This window comes from Mustela erminea, chromosome 8 (assembly GCF_009829155.1).
Source record: "Mustela erminea isolate mMusErm1 chromosome 8, mMusErm1.Pri, whole genome shotgun sequence".
In the NCBI taxonomy this organism is placed as follows: Eukaryota; Metazoa; Chordata; class Mammalia; order Carnivora; family Mustelidae; genus Mustela; species Mustela erminea.
The window spans coordinates 40,386,622-40,411,178 of NC_045621.1; the positions used below are offsets into that span (position 1 = coordinate 40,386,622).

Genomic DNA, 24,557 nt, shown 5'->3' on the forward strand with positions numbered 1-24,557 from the left:
TCACTCTATCAAGTAAATAAGTATTCTTTTAAAAAATAAAAAATAGGGGCACCTAAGTCGTTCAGTCAGATAAGCATCTACCTTCAGCTCGGGTCATGATCTCCAGGTCCTGGGATGGAGCCCCACATCAGGCTCCCTGTTTGGCAGGGAGCCTGCTTCTCCCTCTCCCACTGCGCTCCCCCTGCTTACGCTCTTTTTCTCTGTGTCAAATAAGATATTTTTTAATAAAATGAAGAATATAAGCTGCAATCATCCCTTTCCATGATTCTCACATGCCATCTAAAGGACTTCTCCCTGTTTTGAGAATTAACACTGGTAGAAGCTTTTGAATTCTTGGCTGGGGCTTAATAGCAGTGCTAGAATTCCAGATTAGGGGTTCTCCACATACAGAATAAAACCACAGTTAGAGATGAAATTGCCGTGGAAGAGAAAACAAGGCCAAGGTTAAAAATGGGGGAGATCCTGAATTTAGGACTTGGTGAGACAGAAATTGTTCTGAGAAAGGGTAACAGTGCACTTGACTGTTTGGCCACATTAGAATTTTTCCACAGCTGAGGGGTGCCTGGGTGGTAATCCGCCACCAACTCTTGATTTTCGGCTCAGGTCATGATCTCCACGTCCTGGGATTGAGCCCCATGTGGGGCTCTGCATTCAGTGGGGATCTCCTTGAGGATTCTCTCACTCCCTCTCCCTCTGCCCCTTCCCCACACTCACTTTCTTTCTAAAATAAATACATAAATCTTAAAAAAAAAAAAAAAAATGTGTCCATAGCTGAGACATCTGTATGCAGCCCTGGTAAGTGGACCCATGTGCATTTTGACAGTTCAAGAATCCCACACCTCAGTTTCCTTACCTGTTAAAGTAGTGCTAGATCTCAAAGCATTGTTACAAAGATTAAATGAGTTAAAACCTGGCAATAACAATACCAAGTAGTCAGGGACAAGTAAATTCTAAGTAAGTCTTAACTATTAAATCTTCATGCTCTTGACATGTTGGTGTCAGACTGTTTGCTACAGAAAGCCCACTCTTGACCGTGACTAACCCTGGATAAATCTGATGTGCCTTTCTGCCCTGGGAGGCCCCGGGTCACGATGGGCAGGCTCTACCTTGCTAGGTCACTGCTTTCTCTAATGATATAATCCCTCTTCTGGCCTGTGCTCTGGAATCCTTTATGACAGGGTTCCTTACTGACATTACTGGTGTGGGTTTGGGACTTGGGTATCTATGCCCAGGGCAGTTATTTGAGATGAACTGAACATTCAAGTATTTTATGAGAGCTAGTAGTTTACTGAGGGCCCAAGTGCTCTGCTTTGTTGAAGCCGACATGAACTAGTGGGCTTTCTTCACTAGGAGGCGGCAAGCCCGGCTACAGAAAGAGCTTGCAGAAGCAGCAAAGGAACCTCTACCCGTTGAACAGTAAGTAGAGCTATTCTAATCAGAACTGCTCTTAGTAATTGGATTTGCTCTTTTAAAATGTTACCATGTTCTTATTTCTGTAAAATCGTTTATTATAGATTGTAGAAAGGAAACTCAAAGTTCTGAGGGAGCCACTAAACACTGGTTCCCATCCCAAGGCTGCTGCAGCTCATGCTCCTTGTGGGCTGTGGGGCTGTGAACAGATGACTTCTGCACCCTGAATGGGTGCCCACCTTGCTGCTTCCTTCTTGACACTTTGATCCATTTTCTACCCGTCATTGGGCCTCCTGGAGTGTATTGCTGGGCTGGGTTCTTTCTCTTGCTCTCTTTTCTTGGGATGCGACTTTGAGTGGAGGTGTGGGCAAACCTTTGAAGCCTAAGTGAAAATGACAGTCTCTTGGAGCAAAAGGGAATGAATCCATTTGGAACTTTCCCTGATCTGGAGTTGGGGTGGAGAGTCCTCTGCAAGATCTGAAGCTTTGTGTTAAGAGTGGTAGATATTTAAATTTAATTTAATTCAGTTAATGACTGAATTCCACTTGCTTCTGGTTTATGATGTGTTCCTTTTCTACTGAAAAATATTCCAGAATACAGTATTAGAATTGTGATTTACTGCATTTTAAAATGTTGTTTGTTTCCTTATAAATGGAGGGGACTGGTTTAAATTCAGTTAGAGGAGTCAGCCACCAGACAGGGTGTTAATTTATAAGGAAAAAAGATTTCCATACCAAGGCTGTGCTTATAGGCATTTCTTCTGTATTCTCAGATGTGGAAAATGAATCTCAGTTATATTTTATAGACACTACAAAGTAAAGAAATGACAGCTTATAAAAGCAACATTTGTCTGCATCCCTACTGCAGCATAAACAGGTGACTGGGTGTGACACAACTTAGGTCAAGCATGCTGCCCAAGATCTCCTCGGAAGGGACAGAGCAAACCTAACCTAGGAGTGCCAGACCTCAAAGGCCTGTTTTTAATCTCTGTGTTTCCCAGAGAGCAGAGTTTCTGGGGCAAAGGGCATTCTTACCTTTGAAAGATTGTGATAACCAGTTGCCACATCCTGGTATTTTCTTGTGGCCCTGGGCCTTTGCAGGGTTCCAAGTGTCTTCATGTTTGTCACATTCTAAAAACATCTCCATAGGCTCTGCTCTTGGTCGCTACCCTTGCTGTCTCTGTTGCTCTGCTGTCATGCTTGTATGGACACAGGGGACTCCTCCAAACCAGAACCACGAAGAAAAGAAAGGCTAGCCTTGTTCTCTTTCTTCAGGCATACCTTTGTTCTCCCCTACATCCTGGCCTAGACTGGGGTCAGTTGTGTGGAATCCTAAAATCGATAGCCAAGGAAAACAACTTTTCTTTGACTTGGTTTAACTTGGTTGGTAACAAGTATATGTTTACATAATCCAGATAATTAATCATGGAAAAATTTAGCTCTCAAGTCTATAAAGAGTCTGAACATTAGGTGATAAAGGCTTGGGTTGTTAGGTTTTATTATTTTACTTCTGATTGCAACTCGGTAGGAGGTCATTAAAACCAAAATAATTGCTTGCCTTCCCCCAACCAGGAACAAGGGGTGAGGTAGATTCCAGAGGTGCTTTGTATCCGGTGGGATAAGGCGGGTAAACAACAGGGCATTTCTGTGTCTTGATTATTTCACATGAAGCATGGTAGACTTCCTACATGTCAGAAGCAGCAAGTGTTGAAACCTAAGCATAAAATACCCAGAGTCAAAAATGAATTGTGTTGAGATTTTGCTTTCCTGTTTCTATTACTAAGGCAGTATTTAAAGCCAATGTTAACGCAACCATGGACTCCATTGCCCTTCCAGCAAAAGCTTTCCTTACTCCCCTGGATCTCCTCCTTGCCCTGTCATTTTCTTGTGCTCCAGAGCTGCCCTGGCTGTCATCTGTGCCATGCTCAGCCCATCTCATAGGAACTGTTTCTTGGTGAGCACTGTGGTCCAGTTGTTCACATGCAGGAGCCCTTACCTATGAACCCGGCCTGAAGGAAGGAATCTCCCTTGGCACTGGATGCATGGTTCTAGGCTTGTTAGATTGTTTCCTTGCTTTCCAAGTGGGAGTGATGTTCACACCTCAGAGGATCAAAAGATCACTTTTTAAGTTCTTTTCAGCTGGAATTCTAGATTTGATGTCAGTAGGTTCAACTTTTTTTAGTGTCATTCAGAGTGTGGCCATTTCTGTTTCTCTGAAGAACCCTTGGCTGTTTTTGTCACGGCCAACTCACGGAGGCCGCGTGTGACTAAGAGGTGGTGCTGGTGCTTGTGGGACAGACTCGCCACAAAGCTCCCAAGGAGCAGGATCAAAGACTTGGCCTCTTGCCCTTCTTTCCAGGGATGATGACATTGAAGTCATCGTGGACGAAACCTCTGATCACACCGAGGAGACCTCTCCCGTGCGTGCCCTCAGCAGAGCAGCCACGTAAGTAGCTGGGGCGGGCCAGGAGAGGAGCACTCATGCTGTATGTGGACGGCACGTTGTGGCGGCAGCAAGAGCCCCTTGCTGGAGTGCCCAGCCCCTCCTGTACAGCTATGGAGATCGTGGGCTCCTGAGTGTCCCCATCTTCCTCAGGTCACCTCCACATGGGACTCAAGCTATCTGGTGCTGCCACCGCCCCGTGAGGGGAGGTGAGAGGAAGTGTCATGGCTTCCCACAAGATGGACAGTTACACCTTGTTGGGATGATTATTTAAATCATACTGTTTACTTCGTACTTGGGTTCCAGGATTTTTTTCTCTTTGCTAATAACTAAAGCAGGACTAAAAGGATGGGGATTGGTTATTAACAGCCAGACACTGTTAGGTCAGATTGAGTCATTTTCTGAAGCACAGTTTCTAAGACAAGTTAATTTAATGCGGGGAACCTTGTGTCTTTTAAAACTTTGAAGCTGGGTCCTCCCTCTTGCCTTCCCCTTGTTTTCTGATGGTTTGCTCCTCTGAGGGGGTTTCTTGGCTGGGGTTTGGGAACTTGATGGGAAACATACTCCCAGGTACCTATTTTTGTGGACTGTTTTTATTGATGAATTATGGGCAAAATGTTTCTAAGGTTTAAACCTATCCTCCCCTCCTCTTTAGTAAGCGACTCTCGCAGCCTGCTGGAGGCCTTCTGGATTCTATCACTAATATCTTTGGGTAGGTTAGAAAACCTTCACCTTTCCTTGTTAATATGTTTGTGAATATTCATAAGTGTTGTATATGATTTATCACAATTTTTTAAGCATACACCAAATTTCTGTGGTGCCAAGTATTCAGATGCTTTGACTTCAGCTTTTCACTTAGCTTCTTCCTTTTTCCTCTGTTTTCTTTCCTTAATTTTGCTGCGTACTGATCTGGCCTTACCTTTAGTCTGTCCGAGTCTCCCCTTTTGGGACATCACTCTTCTGATGCTGCCAGGTGAAAATACTCCCTTCTCTCAGTCCGGCATGTGAACGTGGCTCCTTGATAATTGTGCTGATCACCGCTTCAGCCCCCACCACCCTTGTCGGGTGTGCATGTGCCTCCCAGGCCGCTATGCATGCTCCTAGGAGTGCTGTCAGCTTCTTGAGCGGGCAGTTAGGTTGAGCTCTGCACAGCAGGCACGATCTCATCCCTCTCCTCGGGCACGCATTTGATTCCGCTATGACCACACTGGATGCTGAGGATGGTTGTAACTAGGCACAGAAGTCACCTTTAGGTAGTCTTATCAGTAGACAAACGAGCTCCCGCAGAATGTTGAGAACGTTTTTGCAGCAGTTTATTGGCTGGGGAAGCAGTTTCGCGGGACTGCTTTTCAGTGTTGGGTTTTGGAGTCCATGAGTTAGTGAGCAAGCGAGTGCTGGTACGTGCTGGATACCTCTCGGGTGTCGTTTGAGTGAGGATGCCTCTGGTCGGGTGAATTGTTTTGTGGTTCAAAGAGTCTAGGAGGGAGAAGAAGCCGTCAAAAGTCGTCTTTGAATCCCTCCTGTACGTTTGGTGGACAGGAAGCCTTGTGCAATCCTAATATTTTCCTTTGTGTTACTTCTTAGGAGGCGTTCTGTCTCTTCCTTTCCAGTTCCCCAGGATAATGTGGATCCTCATCCTGGTTCTAGTAAAGAAGTGAGAGTGCCAACAACAGCGATGTGTGTCTTTGTAAGTACAGTTGAACCCCACGTCCCACCAAGCTGTGTGGTAATTGAGCATGACAGTTAAAGGATCCTTTCTCCACAGCAGCTGGCTTTCTCTTGTTTTATTTAGAGCAATAGCAAGCTTTTACACCTGTTGGCTATATCTAATGGAAGGAATTGATACATTTTGCTTAGCTTAGAGGATAGAATTTATTATAACCATTTTCTGTAATTCAGGACTGGCTGAGAGAGAATCCCTAGCATGAGAGCATGAGAGATGGGACAAGGGAGAAGGAGCTGTGGTTGGTGAGAAGTTACACTAATGTGTGTCATTGTTGTCACTGGTTGGCTCTGATCTAGAGTGAAATTCTAGTTAGTAGTCTGTTTTAGAAGGTGGGTAAGGGCAACTGTTTGCTTCGTGAATTATACCCAAATCTGTGTGACTTCCAATTGTTAGAAGCACAAGTTTGGAGGCAGGAGACAGTCCTGGGCAGAGGCCACTGTGATGCTGGGGCTGTCAGCTGGAGTTCAGAGCTGGATGCTAGTAGAAATGAGGAAGTAGGTCCCAGCTTGGGGGAACTGAGCAGAAATGGAACCAGCCTGGAGAAATGAGGGGTACCTGATTCAGGTCTGGCAGGTGGGAGTCTGGGGGGAAGAGAGAAGCAGAGCAGAGCCCAGATAGCTGGGCTGACTTGTGGGTTACATGGGCTGAGTTAGAGGAGCCAGCTTTCGGGGAGAGAAAGACTCACTATAAAACGGGAGGGAATTTATATGGGGAAGGCTTTTAGTTCCAGCATAAGGAGGAATTGATTAGAGATTTCCACAGTTAACTGGCTGAGTGATTTAACCACTTTGTCTGTCATAAAGAGAGTCTCCCTCCAGATGAGGAGTTGGATTGAGGACCATTAAGGCCCCTTCCCATTCCACTCCTGCGAGTCCCTGACAGGCCCAAGCACCTTATGGAGGTCAGTGATGATTGGTAAAAGGTCTGATTGCACTCAGTGTCACAGCCCCTTCCTTGCCCTCAACTCCCAGCAGCCCATTGTTTTTTCCTGTCACATTTAAGTCATGTGTATGGGATAATGGAGCAGCTGATAATTTGGGATTCTGTCAGCATGTGTGTCTGAGAGTATACAGTTCACAGCTGACAGATATCCAACAGAACCGGCTATGCAGGAGATGGAGGAGCGGCAGCCATGGGTGTGATGGTGCATGATCTCAAGTTTTCAATCTGAGACCTCCTGAGTAGAAAGATAGCATTAAAAAAAAGAAGAAGAAGAAGAAAGAAAAGGAAGGGAATCACATGGAGCAAAAAGGTTGGTCAGCTCTCGGATAGCTTTTCAGCAGTGGGACACAAGGGCTGGGGCGGGATCAGATCACCAAGCAAAATAAAGTGGTGTGTATATCCCAGTCAGTTAATAATCGTGCCTTTGATAATATTTCAGGCATCTTTTTTAGTCCCAGGCAGATGTGACAATAAGATTTTTGTCTTCCCCAAATGATGTTTTAGGCAAATGATTGATGATCTGTTTAGTGATCTAATATTTGTAATCCACATTTTCCATAGTCTTTTTTTTTTCCTTTTTATTATGAAAACTTTCAAACATTGGTGTGAGCAGGGAGTAAAAGAACTTCTGGGTCCCATCACCCATCATCCTGCCAGGCAGCCCCAGTTAGCTACATCTGCCAGTTTTCTTCTCTCTGCCCCACACACTTTTGCTGGAGCAATTTAAAGCAAATCTCAGGCATCGTAGTTTATCCATAAAGACTTCAGCATCGAAAGTCTTTTTTTCCTTTCCTCTTTTTTAAGATTGATCTGTTTTAGAGAGGGTAGCAGGAGGGGTGGAGGGAAAGGGAGAGAGAGAGAGTCCTAAGCAGACTCCCTGCTGAACACAGAGCCCAATGCAGGGCTCAGTCAGATGCCCAACTGACTGAGCCTCCCAGTCACCCTTATAGTCTTAATTTTTAAGAGCGGTTCAGAGACATTTTCTGGTATTTTTTTTCCCATTCTAGGAGGGGATGCTTTTTACCCCATTTCCCTTCCCATCGTGAACACAAAAAAAGATACCATCTTTTCAGATTATTTTTTTTCTAGTTTGGATGCCAGTCTCAGTAATTTCCCTGTGAAGGAGTCCTAGATAGCTCAGTCGAATTAGAATCTGACTCGATTTCTGCTCGGTCATCTCTTGGGGTCAGAGATCGAGTTCGGCATCAGGCTCTGTGCTCAGCGGGCAATCGCTTGGGTTTCTCTCCCCCTTTTCCTCTGTCCCTCCCCCCGTGTGCATGCTCTCTTTTGTCAAAATAATTAAACCTTTAGAGAAAAAGATTTCCCTGTGAAGAACTTATTCTTTTTTTAAGATTTTATTTATATGACAGAGAAAGCACAAGCAGGCAGAGTGGCAGACAGAGGGAGAGGGAAGAAAAGGCTCCCCGTGGAGCAGCGAGCCCAGCGTGGGTCTCAGTCCCAGGACCCTGGGATCATGACCTGAGCTGAAGGCAGATGCTTAACTGACAGTCACCCAGGTGTCTCTCCCTGTGAAGAATTTAAAATTCTCCCAGAGTGATACCTGTTTCGTTGAAGGCCTGTTGGTGATTAGGCACACTCCTAAGTCACACAACTTGGCAGAAGTCTTTTTCTATAGATGAGCAAATGAGCTGAGACTTCAGAAAGTTAAGAAACTTGGCAAAAGTCACCCTGCTAGTACACAGTAGTGCTGTATTGTTTCCAGAGCAGAATAGAATCCCACTGTAACAGTGATGCATCGCAGCAGGCGTGGTATCTGCTTGTATTAGGACTCCATGTGGGGATATACTCACATTAGGAAACCATAAAGACTTCTATCATGAAAAGCCATGCTGTACTTTGACTAGATAGGTTAGCATGTAGCATTAACATAATCTGGACAAGAAGAGAGGTGGTTAATCAGAGACTTAATTTTAAGCCATTAAGATCATAGTAGAATATAGACTGAATTTTATTTTTCTTAAGGAGAAATGAAATTAATGCAAAGACAAACTTTTGGCAGTTAGTCTACATGGGTTTTTGAATGCTTTTTAAGAAGTTTGCACTGTGCTTAAATAAATGGAACTGTAACTATAAGAATAAAATAGGGTAGGGACCCAAGTTAGTTTATGAGCGGACCCCCTTTATTTCTAAGTGAGCATCTGATGCCTTTTGTTAGATGTCCAGAGTGATCATGTGCACTGGGCTCCTTCCTCTCGGAAATGACAGTGATTGGGGTTGAAGCAGGGTGCTTGTCTTGCAGGATGCTCACGATGGGGAAGTCAACGCTGTGCAGTTCAGTCCGGGCTCCCGGCTGCTGGCCACAGGAGGCATGGATCGGAGAGTTAAGCTTTGGGAAGTGTTTGGAGGTGAGATCCCAGAGTTGCAAAGAAAGAGGCTGTGTTGGGGACATCTGGTTGACCTTGGCTTTCAGGCAATCTTTAAAATTTTTTAAGATTTCATTTATTTATTTAGGCAATCTTTAAACCATTCACCTTCTCCAAATATCTAGTATCTTGTTTCAGGAATTATCTGACCAAAGCATTATCACCATCTCAGACACTGCACCTGTGTGGATATTTGCGCTGAGTTTTTAAGCAAGGGCTAGAAAATGGTTTTAGGTTATGGATTCGTTAGTGTTTGTGTTTTCTCAGATATGAGAACATCTTCCAAGATTCTACAGGATTTAGAAGGAAAATGAAAGGTCTTAAAGTCATAGACTTTAGAATTAAACTATACATTGAGCTGAGGTGTGTGCATTTAATAACACTATTGGCTTTAGCCTAGAGAAAAAGATTGAGGTCATATCTAAGCTTGAGAATAAAAAGAGGGATATATCTTCCAGAGAAAAAAATGTATTTAACAAGCAGCTTATCATCAAGGGCCAGAAGATCAAGACCTCGTCTCTTTGATGAGACTTCGTTTCAGAAGTGGCTTCAGAGTACTCAGAAATGGGATGGCATTAAAACAGGAAGTGGGACTTGGTAAAATCATCTCTTAGAAATCTGAAGCTAGGGATAGCTCAATTTCAGCATGTTGAGATGTAGTTAAATCTCATGTTGTGGTTTTGTTGTTATTGTTTTAAATAAAGCAAGGTTGAGGAATAAGGCTGAAGATTTTAATAAGAACCGCTTTGTCAGCTTTCCTTAGTTGTAGCACTTACATTCCCAGTGTCCACCAAGAAGTAGATCCATAGGGCCCTTGTCTGTGTTAGTTCCCCTGATCCTCACCACAGCCCTGTGCAGCTTAAAAGACAGGTATCACCCCTACTTGACAAGACAAAAACATGAAAACTCAGAGCCCCTACTTGATTTTGCAGTTGGTTTTCATGGCTGGTAACTGATTAGCGTGGCAGGGGATGGCAGAACCAGGTCCTGCTGGGTCTGCTGACTGCAAAGCCCCTTTCTTCCCGCTGTGGCCTCCCCTGAGCTATAGAGCACCTGAAGGAACATTCAGGTGACTTTTGGTGTGTTCAGAGCAAGAGCAAGAGCAGTCTGTTGATCCGTTTGATGATAATAGATTATCAATAAAGCACCACATTTGTCTGCCCTGGCCTTTTTTTTTTTCTTTTTCTTTTTCTGAAAAGTGACTCCATCGTTAAATCCCTGGCAAATACAGCTAGTTGAAGCCCATGAAAATTTGTGCTGCTTTACCCAGAAACACCTTATGAATGGTAATTGTGAAAACCATGATAATGCAATAATAAAGCCATATTGTAATAATAGAAGTTTTATGAGATTTGATTTTTTAAAATCTAAGCAGAGCATCTGTTTTGTTTTTGTTCTTAAGATTTATCTATTTATTTATTTATTTGAGACGGAGAGAGCAAGAGAGCGTGCACACACAACAAGGAAGAGGGTCAGAGAGAAAGTGAGAAACAAACTCCCCACTGAGCCCCAATGTAGGGCCTAATCCCAGGACCCTGCGATAATGACCTGAGCTGAAGGCAATGTTTAACAACTAAGCCACCCAGGTGCCCCCAGAGCATCTGTTTTGATTATGTCTTGTGATTAAATAAAAATAACTCTAGAAATACTTTCTGCTTCCCGGTAGTAGAAGTAAAAGCACTTCTAAGAAAATTAGCTTTAGTAACAGTGTTAGGTTTTTGCTGCTAAAAAGGAAGTAAATGGAAATGAATATTGGCATAGTTGGTGTCAATAAAATGAAAAGTTTCTGCTGGGTCTAAGAAATAACATAGAATGTTTGGCAGCACTTTATATAGTTTTGAGGAACAAATATCAGTTATGGCCTAATTATAGAGTATTTCTTCTGCAAATCACTTAGCAGGTTTTTTCTCCTTGGCTAATATTTACTGAATCTTGGAAGAGACTAAGTCCAAAAAGCCTTTTATGAAAGAGTTTGGGGGTCCTGTTTTTTACACTTTTAAAGTATCAGAAGAATGGCACTTTCTGCCCAGTAGGAACATCTGTCCTTGCTCTATCAAAATTTTCCAGAAGCTCCATTGAGATGTTGACACACCTTCCCTCCATGCTCTCTAGATCTTTGGGAAGGATTTTTTTTTTTTTTGATTGTTTGAGATCAGTCTTACATAGAGTAGTATTTATTGGTCATTTCTTACATTTTGGCAATGTGTTAACTGCCAGAGAAATAAACTGCTATCTTGGGCATAATTTTTGATATTTCTTAGAATTTACAGTAATATTTTTGTAAAGCTCTAATCTAAATAAAGACCTTAATTAATTAGTGGATATTAGCCTTTTCTGACTTTTGAAAATCTCATGAAAGCTAGGACTCAAGAAAAGGCTTTAAATATGCTATATAGGTATTTCATAATTAAATTCAGAGGGTGGGCTTCAACCAGTTTAATAATCCTGACCCTAAATGTATTTGACAGCTCTAAACCCAGTATTCATATCATAATTATTACCAGTAGAAGTATTGAATAAGAGAAAAGGCTATTCTTGGAGATGTTTCCTATTTTATGTTCCCTTTTTATGAACTTCTTTTTTAAGATTTATTTATTTTAAAGAGAGGGGCGTGCTTGGGTGGCTCAATTGGTTAACTGGCTGCCTTTGGCTCAATTCATGTTCCCGGGGTCCTGGGATTGAGCCCCATGTCGGAATTCCTGCTCAGCAGGAAGCCTGCTTCTCCCTGTCCCTCTGCCTGCTGCTCTCCCTGCTTGTGTTCTCTCTCTCAAATAAAATCTTAAAAAAATTTTTTTTTAATTTATTTTAAAGAGACAGGGAGAAAGAGAATCTTCAGCAGACTCTGCTCTGAGCACAGAGCCTGACTTGGTGCTTGATTTCAAGACCCTGAGATTATGACCTGCATGAAATCAAGAGTCGGACTCTCAGCCAGCAGACATCCAGGCGCCTGATCCCCTTTTATGAATTTGATTTGAATGGTTCCCTGATTGTTTTCTGAGCTTGTCATCCTTAAGGTACCCTTTAAGAAGGGGCTGAATCACATCATCCTGAGACTTGTACTCTTGTCAGTTTGTGCCTACATCATGAAAACTCCTGCGTGGGTGTCCAAAGCTGTCTGAGAGCAGGACCCAGGAGCCTGTGCCTGGTGAGGGAGGCTGGGGTGAGGGGAGTGCTGGCAGCCAGTTGGACTACCAGAATCTTCAGCTTCCAGAGACAGAGGAAGTGTACAGACAAATTCCAGAAACTCCAAACTAGCTTCACTGGCATTCTAAGGACTAGCCAGTAACTTATAACTTAAATAAATAAGACTCTAATGAGAATTCACACAGAGATTGTGAAAAATTTCGTGGTGAGGTTCTATACAAGTGATTGTTAAATTGACACAAATACTTATCAGACCCAAAGGTGTATTTATCTGAACTAGAAATTTTTACTGAGGAATAGCAGAACTAAAACTCTCTCTAGACGGATTGACATTTCTTTAAAATTCCTGCACTTACTTCTTTGTAAAGGGAATAGAAGACTCTAAATTTTTGAAGAGAACAGGGAGCACGTGTGAAGTGCTGGGCCCTGTGTCGGCTTACACACTTGTGGCTCCAGCAGCTGCACAGCTGTCCTCTCTGGTCTCACTGCGGTGTTGTCCTCCTGCTCTCCGATGCTGCGTCCATGCAGGACAGTTGCTCTTCGCAGCCTCTCACTGGCTTCCACTCTGTTTCAGGTGCCCCAGTGTAACATAGGTGTTGGCCTTACTTTCCTTTGTCTCCTCTGTCTTTCTTTATCCAGATAAATGTGAGTTCAAGGGCTCCCTCTCTGGCAGTAATGCGGGAATTACGAGCATCGAATTTGACAGCGCTGTGAGTATCCCATGGCTGTGGAAATGAGTGCGCTTACAGGGGCGTAGAAACCATTTAAGACATCCGGTTCTTGAAATTTAAAAATTACACAGATGATTTCCCAGCTTTTCTCCTTGTCTTAAGTCCCATCAGTGTCAGATCAGGATGCAAGGAGATGGTAAATTCTGGGCTGGTTGTGACAGTGTTGCAATCTGGGTGGGGGAAGCAGGTCTGCAGTGCCCCAGCCAGTCAGTTCTCTGCAGGCTTGCTGAAGGTCCCAGCTGAAGCGTGGCGGTGCAGGGGGAGCCACAGGCGTCTAGCTAGGTGGGTGAGAGGCAGGTCTCGGGGAGAGCAGTTTAGGGAGGTTGTGGGAGGGGAGAGCTGGTGCCTCTGGGCTCTGTAGTTTGGACAGTGTGTAGACAGTTGGTATTTACTGTTACTGAAGGGGGTGGAGGGGATAGCTGATGAACTGGAGAGGACAGGTTACAGTTTGAGCTGGAGAGTCTGCAACATTCCAGCGGGAGTGCGGGAGGGTAGGATTGAGCAAGTTCAGGAGCAAAGTGGATTTACCGCAGTCAGTGGGTTGACAGACTACTGGGAGGAAGGTCGGTATTCACATCAGCTGTGCAGCTTTTGAGCATCTAATAAGCCTTTTCTGGACTCGATTCTTAAGGAGTTTGTATTGTGTGGACTGAAATAATCTATTTTGTCTAAAATTTGTCTCCCCCCACCCTTATTCCCATAGGGATCTTACCTTTTAGCAGCTTCAAATGATTTTGCAAGTCGAATCTGGACTGTGGATGATTATCGGTTACGGGTAAGACCCAGTTAAAAAAGTTAGTATAACTTCAAACTTCATGAGGTTCTTAAGGCACAAAATGTAGGAAATGGCAGGTTGATTAATTAGGAGAATCGTGTTTTCCTAAAAATCATACTTGACTCCCCCTGCCTTTCCTTTTCCCCCTTGGGAAAATTTGTTTCCATGTTACATTCTTCCTTTGTCCAAGATTGAGTTTCAGAATGCTTGCACGAGGAAGCCATCACATTTCTCATAAAAGACTCGGGGTGTTCCTGTTCCTAAGAACTACATACTTGGGGCAGGCAGGTGTCTGTTTTAGCAGAACTTCCAACAATCCCAGCGTTGTTGTAGAAGTTACATTTGTTATGTCCCAAGATTCATAATGAGCTCCCAGAGTCGAGCTGAAAGTAGGACATGGGAGTGCATGTGGGTACACTTACGGTTAGCGAGAACCACAACTCTGACACAAGGTGGGAGCAGGTGGCAGGGAAAAGGGGAAGGTCGGGGTCATGTGAAGGAATTCGCATGTGAACCCGAAGTTGTTGAGAAGTCGCTTGGCCTCCACAACGAAGACCAAAACTTGATGTTTATAGTACTTTGGTTCTAGTGAAAAACAAATAGCTTAATTTGGGGACATGTTGTTTTTCTCCTTAAGCCTGAAGCAGTTTTCACATGTGCTCATTAAGAAAAGGCTGTTGAAAGATAAGAGGGAGGCTGAGCTTCTTACAAAGAAAAAAGTTTGACACAAGCTTTTGTACATCAGCTTGCATGAGGCATGGCATTGAGAGCTTCTTCAAGGGAAATCTGCAGAAAAGGGGAGCTGCCGCAGAACGGTCCGTTGCCAGTGGTCTGATGTGATGATGCTGGGATGCAGTTTGGAGAATCTTTGGAAATGCACAGTTCACGTGTCTCATAGGCTCTCCGTTTTCTTGAAGGAGCTGTAGGGAACACCACCAGTATTAGCTGCTAGTCAGTACCTCATGGACGGTGGTGATCCTTCATTCTGAGTCGGAAGAAGATCCAGGGTTACACATGCAAAGTATGGGGCAGGAGGCTGACAAAGATTACTCCCTTGTGAAAGCTGAAGAGCCTGTTCTGTGTTCTTGTCTGAATGCAGAACAGGGAACGGGGCCACTGGGCCCCCGTGGGCAGGGCTGGACCTTTTGCTAAAGCAGTAGTCCCATCTGTTCTAACACTTGAACAAGTTTTCAGTAGCCGCCCTCTACTTCTGCACCCTCAAGGTGGCCTGGCCCGTCCTCAACCAGCATGATAACCTGCTGTGGGCTATGCTGTGCTCTCTTTTTTTTTTTTTTTTTTTTAAAGATTTTATTTATTTATCAGAGGGAGAGAGGGGAGAGAGCAAGCACAGGCAGACAGAATGGCAGGCAAAGGCAGAGGGAGAAGCAGGCTCCCTGCAGAGCAAGGAGCCCGATGTGGGACTCGATCCCAGGACGCTGGGATCATGACCTGAGCCGAAGGCAGCTGCTTAACCAACTGAGCCACCCAGGCGTCCCCTATGCTGTGCTCTCTTAACCATCGATCCCTTACTGGATTCTTGCAACAGGATTGACTATGCCTGCAGTTCTTAGTTTGCCTAAAGGAAAAGGGACTTTTCTTGAGTGGCTCTGATGCGTCAGACCCAATACCGAGGTATTGTATGTACCCTACTGCTTTTTTCATCCCCAGGGGAACAAGGAGGGATAGGTTACAAAAAACCAAGGCTCAGTCAGAGAAGCCCACAAAATTGCCTAGAGTCCCCCAGCTACCAGATGAGAATGGGAACTGGGCTCCGTGCTTTTCTGTTTGACCTAGATTACTCTAGTGTCTCTACAGGTACAGCAGACTTGTCTCACCATGAAGAGGGACATACAGTCCTCCCTTACATTGTAGGCCATTGGAGGAGAAAAGCAAGCAGTTGAGGGCTCAGCCAGTTGTGCAGGATGATATTTTCCATTGGAAAAGAGTTCTATTCAGGTGGCCATCAGCCCTTGGGTTGGACATAAGAAGGGGACCTGCAGGTGGGAGCCAGACCTGGAAAACAAAAATCATAATGTTGGGAAACTTTCTTCAAGTGAGCTAATCTGCAAGAGTAGGCTGAGTTTCATGGGAGAAAGCACTCAGGGTACTGGAGCACCAGGCTTCCACTGGGGTTGCTGATGGGTTGGGCTGGTGCTAGGATAGTAGCCTCCGTAGCTGGGCTAGCTGACTTGGAGGGCTTCTGGCCCTCTCTCTGTGTATGTGTGATGAAGATCAGGATGAACATCCTCTGGATAAACATCTGCTCTGGGACCACAGAACACACATGGAACTCTTAACGGGGTCCAGGAAGTAAATACACTCCCTCTTGTAGGAGGCTCTGGCTTCTACTTAGACCCTAGTCAACAGAGGATGTTGGAAGACACAGAGGTGAATGTTCGGAAATCCAGGACCCAAGACCATAGTTTTTCTGGTAAGGGAATGGTATTGGCAGAGACCAGAATGCAAGGAGCAGCTGGCTGAGTGCTTTAAAATCCTTGTAGTAAAGGTGTGCTAGAGACAGCCTGGTATTTACAGAGGACTCCTTTGAAGAGCGGGTGTTTTAGATTCCCTTAAAAATCCAGAAGGTCCTTGCAAAACTACCTAGCTGCTCTCTAAAATGTGACTTGAGGAATGGGGTTGAACAGCCCACCTTTTTCACTTCTCTAATGTGGACGTAGAAAAATAACCACGGTGACAAGACTGGCTTTCAGATGGTGGTTTTTGCTTCAGAAACATCCTCATTGAGTTCTGCATTTTTTCTGGGGTCAGTTGACCATTTGGTGCTAATGGTGGTTGCTTGCATGGTGGGTGGCCCTCAGGTCTCTCCTGAGGCATAGGGGAGCACCTGGCAGGGCCCTGGAGAAGAGAGGTTCAAGCTGCTCTGATGTCTGAACATGCTGCCCCATCTCTTAGGAGCCACTGTTTGAAAAAGGAAGGTAAAACCTGAAAATTAAATAAATTGAATTGAATTAAATATTGAAAAGAAATGTCAGAAACACTGGGTGGATAAAAATTTTACATAAATCTGATGCACTTGAGATAAGGACTTTGTAAATCATGGAAAAAAACCTGGAGGAGGCTGCATTCCATACCTTTGTGAGAATGGAATGGGAGCCCGTCAGCTGGATTTCCTCCAAGGATGAGATTGGCAGAAGGACAGACTTTAAAAAGCAAGCTAACACACATAAGAAGAGCCAGGAAAGGGGTACCTGGGTGGCTCAGCGGGTTAAACCTCTGCCTTCTGCTCAGGTCATGATCTCAACATCCTGGGATCGAGCCCCACATCAGGCTCTCTGAGCCTGCTTCCCCCTCTCTCTCTGCCTGCCTACTTGTGACCCTTTCTTTGTGTCAAATAAGTAAAATCTTTAAAAAAGAAGAAGAAGAGGAGGAGCCAGGAAATAACAGTATCTCTTTTCTTTCTTTCATCAGTTCAGCAGTTTTACCAGGGAAAGCTGTGTGCCCATAGCTGTTTGCCGTAGCACCATTAGTGCTCATGAGATGTAAAGTGACCTAGGTGTCCGCTGGGCATAGAAATTTCCATTAAATTGTAATTGCCACTTGACAATTATTTAACTATCAGAGTAACTTTGAAGGCTCTTAGTGGTTGGAGGAAGGAAGAACATTAATGCTCCCAGCAGTGGGCCTTGTACACGGGGCACCTTGTTTGGTCCTTTTACTAAAACAGCGGGAGGAAGAGGTTATTTGGCAGATGTTTGAGCCCTGACTGTTCAAAGCCAGAGCATTGTGACCCCAGAGCCGGAGCATCTTCAGCTGTCACGTGGGAAACTACTTCTGCTGTAATGTGAAAATGGCAATAGATAATTTTTTTTTAAATTTATTTATTTGACAGAGAAGGAGATCACAAGTAGGCAAAGGCAGGGGCGGGGGTCCATGTTCCTTGCTGAGCAGAGAGCCTGATGTGGGGCTCAATCCCAGGACCCTGAGATCATGACCTGAGTCCAAGGCAGAGGCTTAATTAACCCACTGAGCCACCCAGGCGCCCCATCAGCAGTGGGTAAATTTTTAGGAGTATTTGCACATGAGAACAATGAAAGTATTAACACGCATTTAATAGAGTTCACAGAAATGAGTGCTCACAAGCCTGTTTATGAGCAGTGTCTCTTTCTCCGGAGTCTGCCAACTGGGATTTTACTGCAGTAGGATGAACGAAAACAGTGAATGTACCCAAAACTTTGATTTCTTTGATGATGTAGTTCTTTTCTCCGAACTTAATTTACCTAGCATGGGGTGTACTCTTCCTGAGTTGAATGTCTCCTCATGAACCGTACAGTGTGGATGATCTGTGCTGGGTGGAATCCTTACTCCCATACTGTACTGAATGTAAGCCTTGTTGCGGGAGTGTTCAGGATCTTACGAGAAGGATCTGTGGGAGGTTTTTATACAGCCATAGCACAGCTGCCCCCTGGCTGGCGCATTTGTCTGATGTCGTTCAGTTTCAGAGAGGTTTAAATGTGGGAGAAACGAGTCTTCGAATCTGTGCCAGCTTCTCCCTTCAGAAGGGAGAAGTATGTGTGGGCCTGGGTTTTCTGTTCCTGTGGTGAGGTGGCGTTGCTCCACTGAGCAAGGAGGGAAGATAGGTTTCAAAAATTCTCACACTAAACATTTCACAAGGAACTGTGAGATCTTTGGGAGTCAGTGTGGAAACGCTGTAAGTAAGTTAGCAGTTGTAGTAAGTATATGAAAGCTTTTAAAGGTTTATTTATTAGTTGGTTAAAAAGAAAACCTCAATGAATACTTTCTGAGCCTTTGAGATTTCACACCTAGAAGCATGCCAGCCTGCACTGGAAAATCCATGAGGAGTAGTGAAAGGTCCGACTCCCAGGGTCCCCTTCCGATACCCCTGGCATCCCCTTGGGCTCCAGTAGTGCCGTGATGGGCAGAAGGGTGGCTGGTGCTGGGCAACGCCCCAGGGCTGTGTTCCTTGGCAGGAACCCCCCAGCCAGCTGCTAAGGGGGTTCATTGTTGGGGCTGCTGGTACCTGTGGTTATGGACTGACATTGCAAGCTGAGATCTCTGATTGAAAAAACCCCTAGGGTTTTTAATAGTTTATTTAGAGAGTCCTGATGTTTCCTTTTGTAAATTATGCCTGCAGGGAACCAGTCTGTTCTGACTTTAAATACGGTCTGGACTTTCAGAGGCACTGGGTAAAATCTAGGCTTTGAAAAATTCTGTAATCTGATACAATCCAGATTTACAGAGAAGGTTGCAGGAATCCTACAGACCTGTGGTATCTGTAACAGTTTATTTCAAAAAGGTCCTCCAACTGCCTGTCCCTTTTTTTAAAGTTGGCACTAGTGGTGTTAGATTTTTTTTTTCCCTATACGTTATTTGTGCTGAGAGATTTATGCTCTTCCTCTTGATTCCTTACCTCTGGGCCACACTGAAAGATAGGCTTTCTGGACATTTTGCCGAGCCACATATCCTTTGTCTGAATATTCCTGACCAGATCTTTGGGTGTTTAGAGAAGCCAGCTCTTCCAGCATGGTGTGTGCCCACGGCTTACCCCAGCTGTGTTCTCTCTCGCAGCACACTCTCACAGGACACAGTGGCAAAGTGCTGTCTGCCAAGTTCCTGCTGGACAACGCGCGTATTGTTTCCGGAAGTCATGACCGGACCCTCAAGCTCTGGGATCTCCGCAGCAAAGTCTGTGAGGAAATTTAGTCTCGCTCTCTGTCTGTACAATTAGACGTTAACCACAAGGTGTTTGTTGCCACACGTGATAACAGTTTGAATTTCAAGTCTGGTTTCATATTCAGAGTGGCGTTGAGGTAGCGACGGTTTTCCGTGTTTGAGAGTATGTTTAAATAAGGAGCTCCAGTTACTCGGATGAGAGGGAAGCGATGCTCCCTGCACGGCCTCTGCTGTGCAGGGTCCTCTGCTCGATGACTAATGTTCACTTTTCTTTCAGGCATAAAGACGGTGTTTGCAGGATCCAGCTGCAACGATATCGTTTGCACGGAGCAGTGTGTCATGAGTGGACATTTTGACAAGAAAATTCGTTTCTGGGACATCCGGTATACTACCCCAGAGCTTGGTGGGGGAGGCAGATGAGAGGGTCTTCCCGTGGTAGAGCTCTGAGGAGGCTTTGTATACAGGGTGTACTTTTTAAGATCCCTAGAAGTAGCAAAAATGAGCTCTAGTCCACGTTTGTCTCAGTAGTTCGATATTCTTTACCGTGAGTGAAGTAGACAGTCGTGTTCAGTGATCACTTACGAGCACACTCTCCACGCTTAGGAGGCACTTTTTCAGCTGCTAGGAAAATGAAGATGGACAGCTAGGTAGTTGGAAATGTCACAAGTCTGCACGGGGTTCGGAAGTAGAGCCAGGCGCCTTAGTCCAAGGATATGAGAGAACACCTGTCAGGATGAGTCTTAAGAAGGCAGTGGGCATCACATGACACAAAGCCCCTGACACACTTTCCAGACAGGACAGCAGGATAGCCTGGGAGATCGGGCCGTGGGCAGACAGGACTAGCTGGTGGTGGGTTGGGATCAGATGGCTGTTTGTTAAGTGACTTGCTCTTGTAAGCCATTGGGTGTTTTAACAGAGGACCCCTCTGCACAAGTGAGTAGATGGTGCAGGTGGCATTCACACGGCGTCCTAGGAGCCCGGACCTCATCCAGCAGTAAAGGAGATGTGGAGCGGAAGGGATTTGAGGGAGCATTTGCACATGATGGGCGAGGAAGGGGAGGACTGAAGCCAGACCAGTGACTGACTTGCCTAGGGTGGGAACTCTGCCCTAGAGTCCAGCTGCACACCTGGCATCACTCAGCTGGACTTGGGGAGCCCTGGAGCTGAACTTGTAGGGCAGGGAGCCTGCAACAGACCACATGTTTGTCCCAGACCCACCAGAGCAAGTTTCTGGGCCCTTGGCCACGTTGACACGTCATCACTGGAAGAGTACTGAATAGGTCGCAGACCTGCTTAGCTCATGCTGGGCCGAAGCTCCCTGATTGGCAGTTACTGTAGCATTTCTCCAAATGGGTGAGGAAGTTAATTCTTCCCCAATTCCAAGTTCTGGTTCTTACACTATAACTATAGAATGTATTGATAGAAAAATAGTAAAAGCAGTTCCTGAAGTGATTTTTATAAGGTTGGGACACACTCACTGTTCTTGAAGAGTATGGCATTCTAGTCGAATTCCCTCCTTTCCCCTTCTTCTCCATGGAGCATGGTGTCCTGGTCAACACGGGGAAGTGCCAACGCTTCCATGTTCCGTCTTCTCAGACTTCCCGTCACTTCTGTAGATCAGAGAGCATCGTCCGGGAGATGGAGCTGCTGGGCAAGATTACCGCCCTGGACTTAAACCCAGAGAGAACAGAGCTTCTCAGCTGCTCTCGTGATGACCTGCTGAAGATCATTGATCTGCGGATCAATGCTGTCAGACAGACGTTTAGGTAACTGGAGACATGCTGGTTTGGGTTTTATTTGACCCTTGCTGTTTTTCTGGGGGTCACATGAACACCAGAAGCCCTGACCCTGCTTTCTCACACCCCGAGTGGTATGAGCTCTCGGGGTAACAGTGCCGTTGTTGGTTTCAGCGCGCCTGGGTTCAAATGCGGCTCTGATTGGACTAGAGTTGTATTCAGGTGAGTAGCGCTTCTCCTCCTGTCCTGCCCCACCCCCCCAGCTGGTGCATGCGGGAGTTGGAGGTGGGGGCCATGTGTTCACTGACTAACCCTGAGAGAGTGTCCAGGAATGACCTGGAAGTTCACCTTTAGGGGTCACTATCTCTCTTTTTCCTTTCTGGTGTGCCTAAGAGCTGTTGGAGAGCTTCTAAGGAAGGTGGGCTCTGTGCAGAAGGGCAGCCCCCTTTCCTGGTTCTCGGCTCTCCCTGCCCAGTGCTTCTCCCACGGGATGCTGAACTGGGGATGGGTGCTTGACACTTTTCCGGTCTTACTTGTTCTGCAGCCCTGATGGTGGTTATGTGGCAGCGGGCTCAGCTGAGGGCTCCCTCTACGTCTGGAGCGTGCTCTCGGGGAAGGTGGAGAAGGTCCTTTCCAAGCAGCACGGGTAAGGGGAATCCTGGTAGCCCCCCTGAGGTTGTATGCAGGTGCTGTGACCTCATCTCGGGGGTCCTGCCCCTTTGGGCATGGACTGAGCCCCGGGAGGGCGTTGTGGGCTCACTGGCTCTGCTGTGAGCAAGGTCACTGAGGGGAGCATGAGGCCATTCATGCAGTACAGCAAGCGGCAGTGTTTGCTTAGGGATGTGACAGGCTCTCTAGTTAGAGCCCTTCGAGTAGTGGTTGCTGGAGAAGGCTTAGGAAGATCACCTAGCGTCTCCTCTCTGCTTCTCCTTCTCCCTTCAGAGCCCCATTCCCCAGGAAATTGACTGGCTGTAAACCCAGATTTTCACTCTTTCAGTACCGCCCCCCCCCCCCCCGGGCTCTTGTTTCTCTTAGCTTTGTTCTCTCCACCAAGCTCAGCTGCTAGTTTTAATGGAGATGGGGCTTTCCTCCAGAACCATCTCTCCTTGCTCCCAGGGGCAGTGGCCATTGTCCACTCCCCAGTCGGGCCCCTGAGGCTCTTGTCGAAGGGTGAAGGCTGCCGCCTTAGGGTAGACTTGGTTTCACTGGACTCCTTTCGTTCTTTTTGTTTCTAACCTGCTTTCTTCAGTACAGTGTGGGGTTCCTTTGAGTTTCTGTGCTCATTGCCAAGGGCCTGCCTGTGAGCGGCAGCAGTCCTGGTGAGTAAGCCAGGCGTTGGAGAGAGCCTTGCTCCCAGAATGCAAGGGGGCCTGGCGTTCAGCTCACTAAGATCTCACAGATGTTTCGACCTCTCCCTTTGAAGCTCGTCCATCAATGCGGTAGCATGGTCCCCTTCTGGCTCCCATGTCGTCAGTGTGGACAAAGGAAGCAAAGCTGTGCTGTGGTCAGAGTATTGATGGCACCTTCGAGAGAGAGAGAAAGGAGCTGAAGTCGGAGAAGCACCCAGGCTCCTGCGGCGGCTCTGTCCTGGCAGGTGGTGTGTTGGGTGTAGCTTCGATCTCCAGAGACGAGCTGGAGCTGCGTGGTGCGTGGCCTGCCTTTGAACAGGATTTCTGAGGATTTTAGCTGAGGTCTCTAATGGCCTGAAAGGATAACACTGAAAAAATCTGGCCCTGCAGTCACTTATCAGGGATTCAGGTTCTTGCCTTGATTCAGGTGGGAAACACTACTGGCTCTGATCTTCCATACCTCATCGGGGGAGCACGGTCACCTGCCGGCTTCCTTACTGGCCGGCAGGACCAGGAACGCCCCACACGTGCGCGTGGGTGTCATTTCTCCCTCCGTGCTTTCTCCCGTCCTTCCAGAGTCGGTTCTGGCCCGATGCATGTCCTGTCCCCTTGGGATGGTTTTCCCGGTAAACTTGCTTGAATCATTGGATTAACAGAAACCCAAAAAGGATTACCCCTGCCCTCAGCCCACAGGGACTACCCTGATTTCTGAGGAGACAGCGGGACTGTGGTTCTCCCTGCTGGTCTCTGTCATTATTACAAGGCTCTTTCTCTGATCTCATCTGATTACTGTTGGAATTTCCTTAGGTCTCCTAAACCGTTCTTAGAAAGCAGCTGTTCTTCAAAGCTTCAGGTTACCTTTCTTCCTAACAATGCTATACACTTATTTCTTGGTCAAGAAATAAATCTGTTTGGTTATAAAATACTTTCTGGAAGTAGGAGAGGAAGTGCAGAAACCTCCTTGCAGGGAAGTGGGCATGCTGTGGGAGTAGAGTGGCTTCCTGCAGCCATCTGTAGACTCCCAGAAAGTGGGCAGGGCACACACCACCTTCTTTCTAGGTGTGCCTCGGTGACAGCCGCTGGTGACGAGAGATTGGAGGCCTCGAATGTATTAGCCTGGAGCCCAGTTCCGGGTCACTGCCCCTTTGCCAAGCCTATGTGCAATACCCCTCGGTGCTTTAGTGCGAGAAGCCCGTTCCAAGAAGCATGGGAATGTCATCCTTAGGTGTCAGGAGCTGGGATCAAGGCCAGGGAAAATCTGGCCTGTGGCGCTTTTTTTTTTTTTTTTTTTTTTCTTTCTTTCTTTTCTTAAAACATTTATCTTTACCATTTTACCTGTGTATATCATTTTAGTTCCTGAGTGACTGAAACACCAGTACTTTCATCACTTTTTAATTTGCACTTTATTTTTTTCCTTCCACACTTGTTCTCTGGACAGCTGTGGGTAGGAGAGCTGGAGCTGGGTGAGGAGGGGTGCTGTGTCCATCCTCCCTCGCTCCCTGGTCCTCCTCCCCCCGCCCCTTCCAGCTTGCTGCTCCAAGAGCTCAAGGGGAGGTAGAATTCGCAGGCCAGGGCGCATCTTTTATTTATTTATGTTGCCCAACAGAACTTGATTGTAAATAAAAAAGAAATCGGTTATATACTTTTCAAACTTTGTGTCTCTTCATGGTTATTGTGTGCTCCTCTGTCTTTCCGAGAAAAAGCTGTTTCTTCCATCTGTTTGCGTGGTATTCGTTCATTTGTAAATAACAGCTATTTTCCTGGGGTCTCTCCTCATCGTTCATCATTCGAGCCTCCGTTACCACTGCCTGTAAACCAGCATCCCAGTTTCACATCGCATGTAAGTCTTAGGGTCTCATGAATCTCTGCATCTGTCCCGTGAGCGCCCAGCGCACTCACAAGACTCCTGCCATCAGGTCTGTGCTGCAGCCGGTGAGAGTACCTGGTTCCGCACTGAAGACTTTGTCCATAGGATCGATGGTGAGCCTTAGCGGTCTCCCGCTGGTCTCCAGCCTCTTCACTGAAGGGCAGGAACTACCTCACGGAGGAGTGATTTGTTCGCAGGGCCTTGGGTCTCTAGTAAGCAGCGTTGTGCTGGGACAAATCCTGATCTCCTGGAGCCACCACCCCCACCTCGAGACCTCTGTCCGTTCCCTTATGACGACTGTTTGCAGGGGGTGGGGAGACAGCCGAACATCCACTTCACCCAGCACCTGGGGGCAGAATTCTTTTGTGACCTAAAGTCTCAGAGGCAGCCAGCAGTCTC

At 46.1% G+C, this 24,557-nt stretch overlaps 1 protein-coding gene and 2 non-coding genes across 7 annotated transcripts in view; all 3 read left to right on the plus strand.

Annotated features, from left to right (window-relative positions):
* The window catches only part of ATG16L1 (autophagy related 16 like 1), a 37,169-nt gene extending 13,320 nt beyond the window's left edge, over nucleotides 1-23,849 (plus strand). For 2 of the 5 annotated variants that reach the window (XM_032355206.1, XM_032355210.1), the window contains 14 exons: nucleotides 1,351-1,416; nucleotides 3,769-3,855; nucleotides 4,508-4,564; nucleotides 4,778-4,825; nucleotides 5,437-5,539; nucleotides 8,781-8,886; nucleotides 12,688-12,758; nucleotides 13,483-13,554; nucleotides 19,102-19,222; nucleotides 19,484-19,589; nucleotides 20,823-20,972; nucleotides 21,117-21,164; nucleotides 21,487-21,588; nucleotides 22,366-23,849. In XM_032355206.1, the coding sequence (XP_032211097.1) occupies nucleotides 1,351-1,416; nucleotides 3,769-3,855; nucleotides 4,508-4,564; nucleotides 4,778-4,825; nucleotides 5,437-5,539; nucleotides 8,781-8,886; nucleotides 12,688-12,758; nucleotides 13,483-13,554; nucleotides 19,102-19,222; nucleotides 19,484-19,589; nucleotides 20,823-20,972; nucleotides 21,117-21,164; nucleotides 21,487-21,588; nucleotides 22,366-22,459 (1,231 nt within the window). In that variant the 3' untranslated portion in view covers nucleotides 22,460-23,849. The remainder of the gene's footprint in view (nucleotides 1-1,350; nucleotides 1,417-3,768; nucleotides 3,856-4,507; nucleotides 4,565-4,777; nucleotides 4,826-5,436; nucleotides 5,540-8,780; nucleotides 8,887-12,687; nucleotides 12,759-13,482; nucleotides 13,555-19,101; nucleotides 19,223-19,483; nucleotides 19,590-20,822; nucleotides 20,973-21,116; nucleotides 21,165-21,486; nucleotides 21,589-22,365) is intronic. The other 3 variants (XM_032355207.1, XM_032355208.1, XM_032355209.1) reach the window with 3 other exon arrangements.
* LOC116598010 lies at nucleotides 6,479-6,753 on the plus strand. Its single transcript, XR_004288920.1, has one exon.
* LOC116598011 lies at nucleotides 18,363-18,587 on the plus strand. Its single transcript, XR_004288921.1, has one exon.
* Nucleotides 23,850-24,557: the final 708 nt, after the last annotated feature.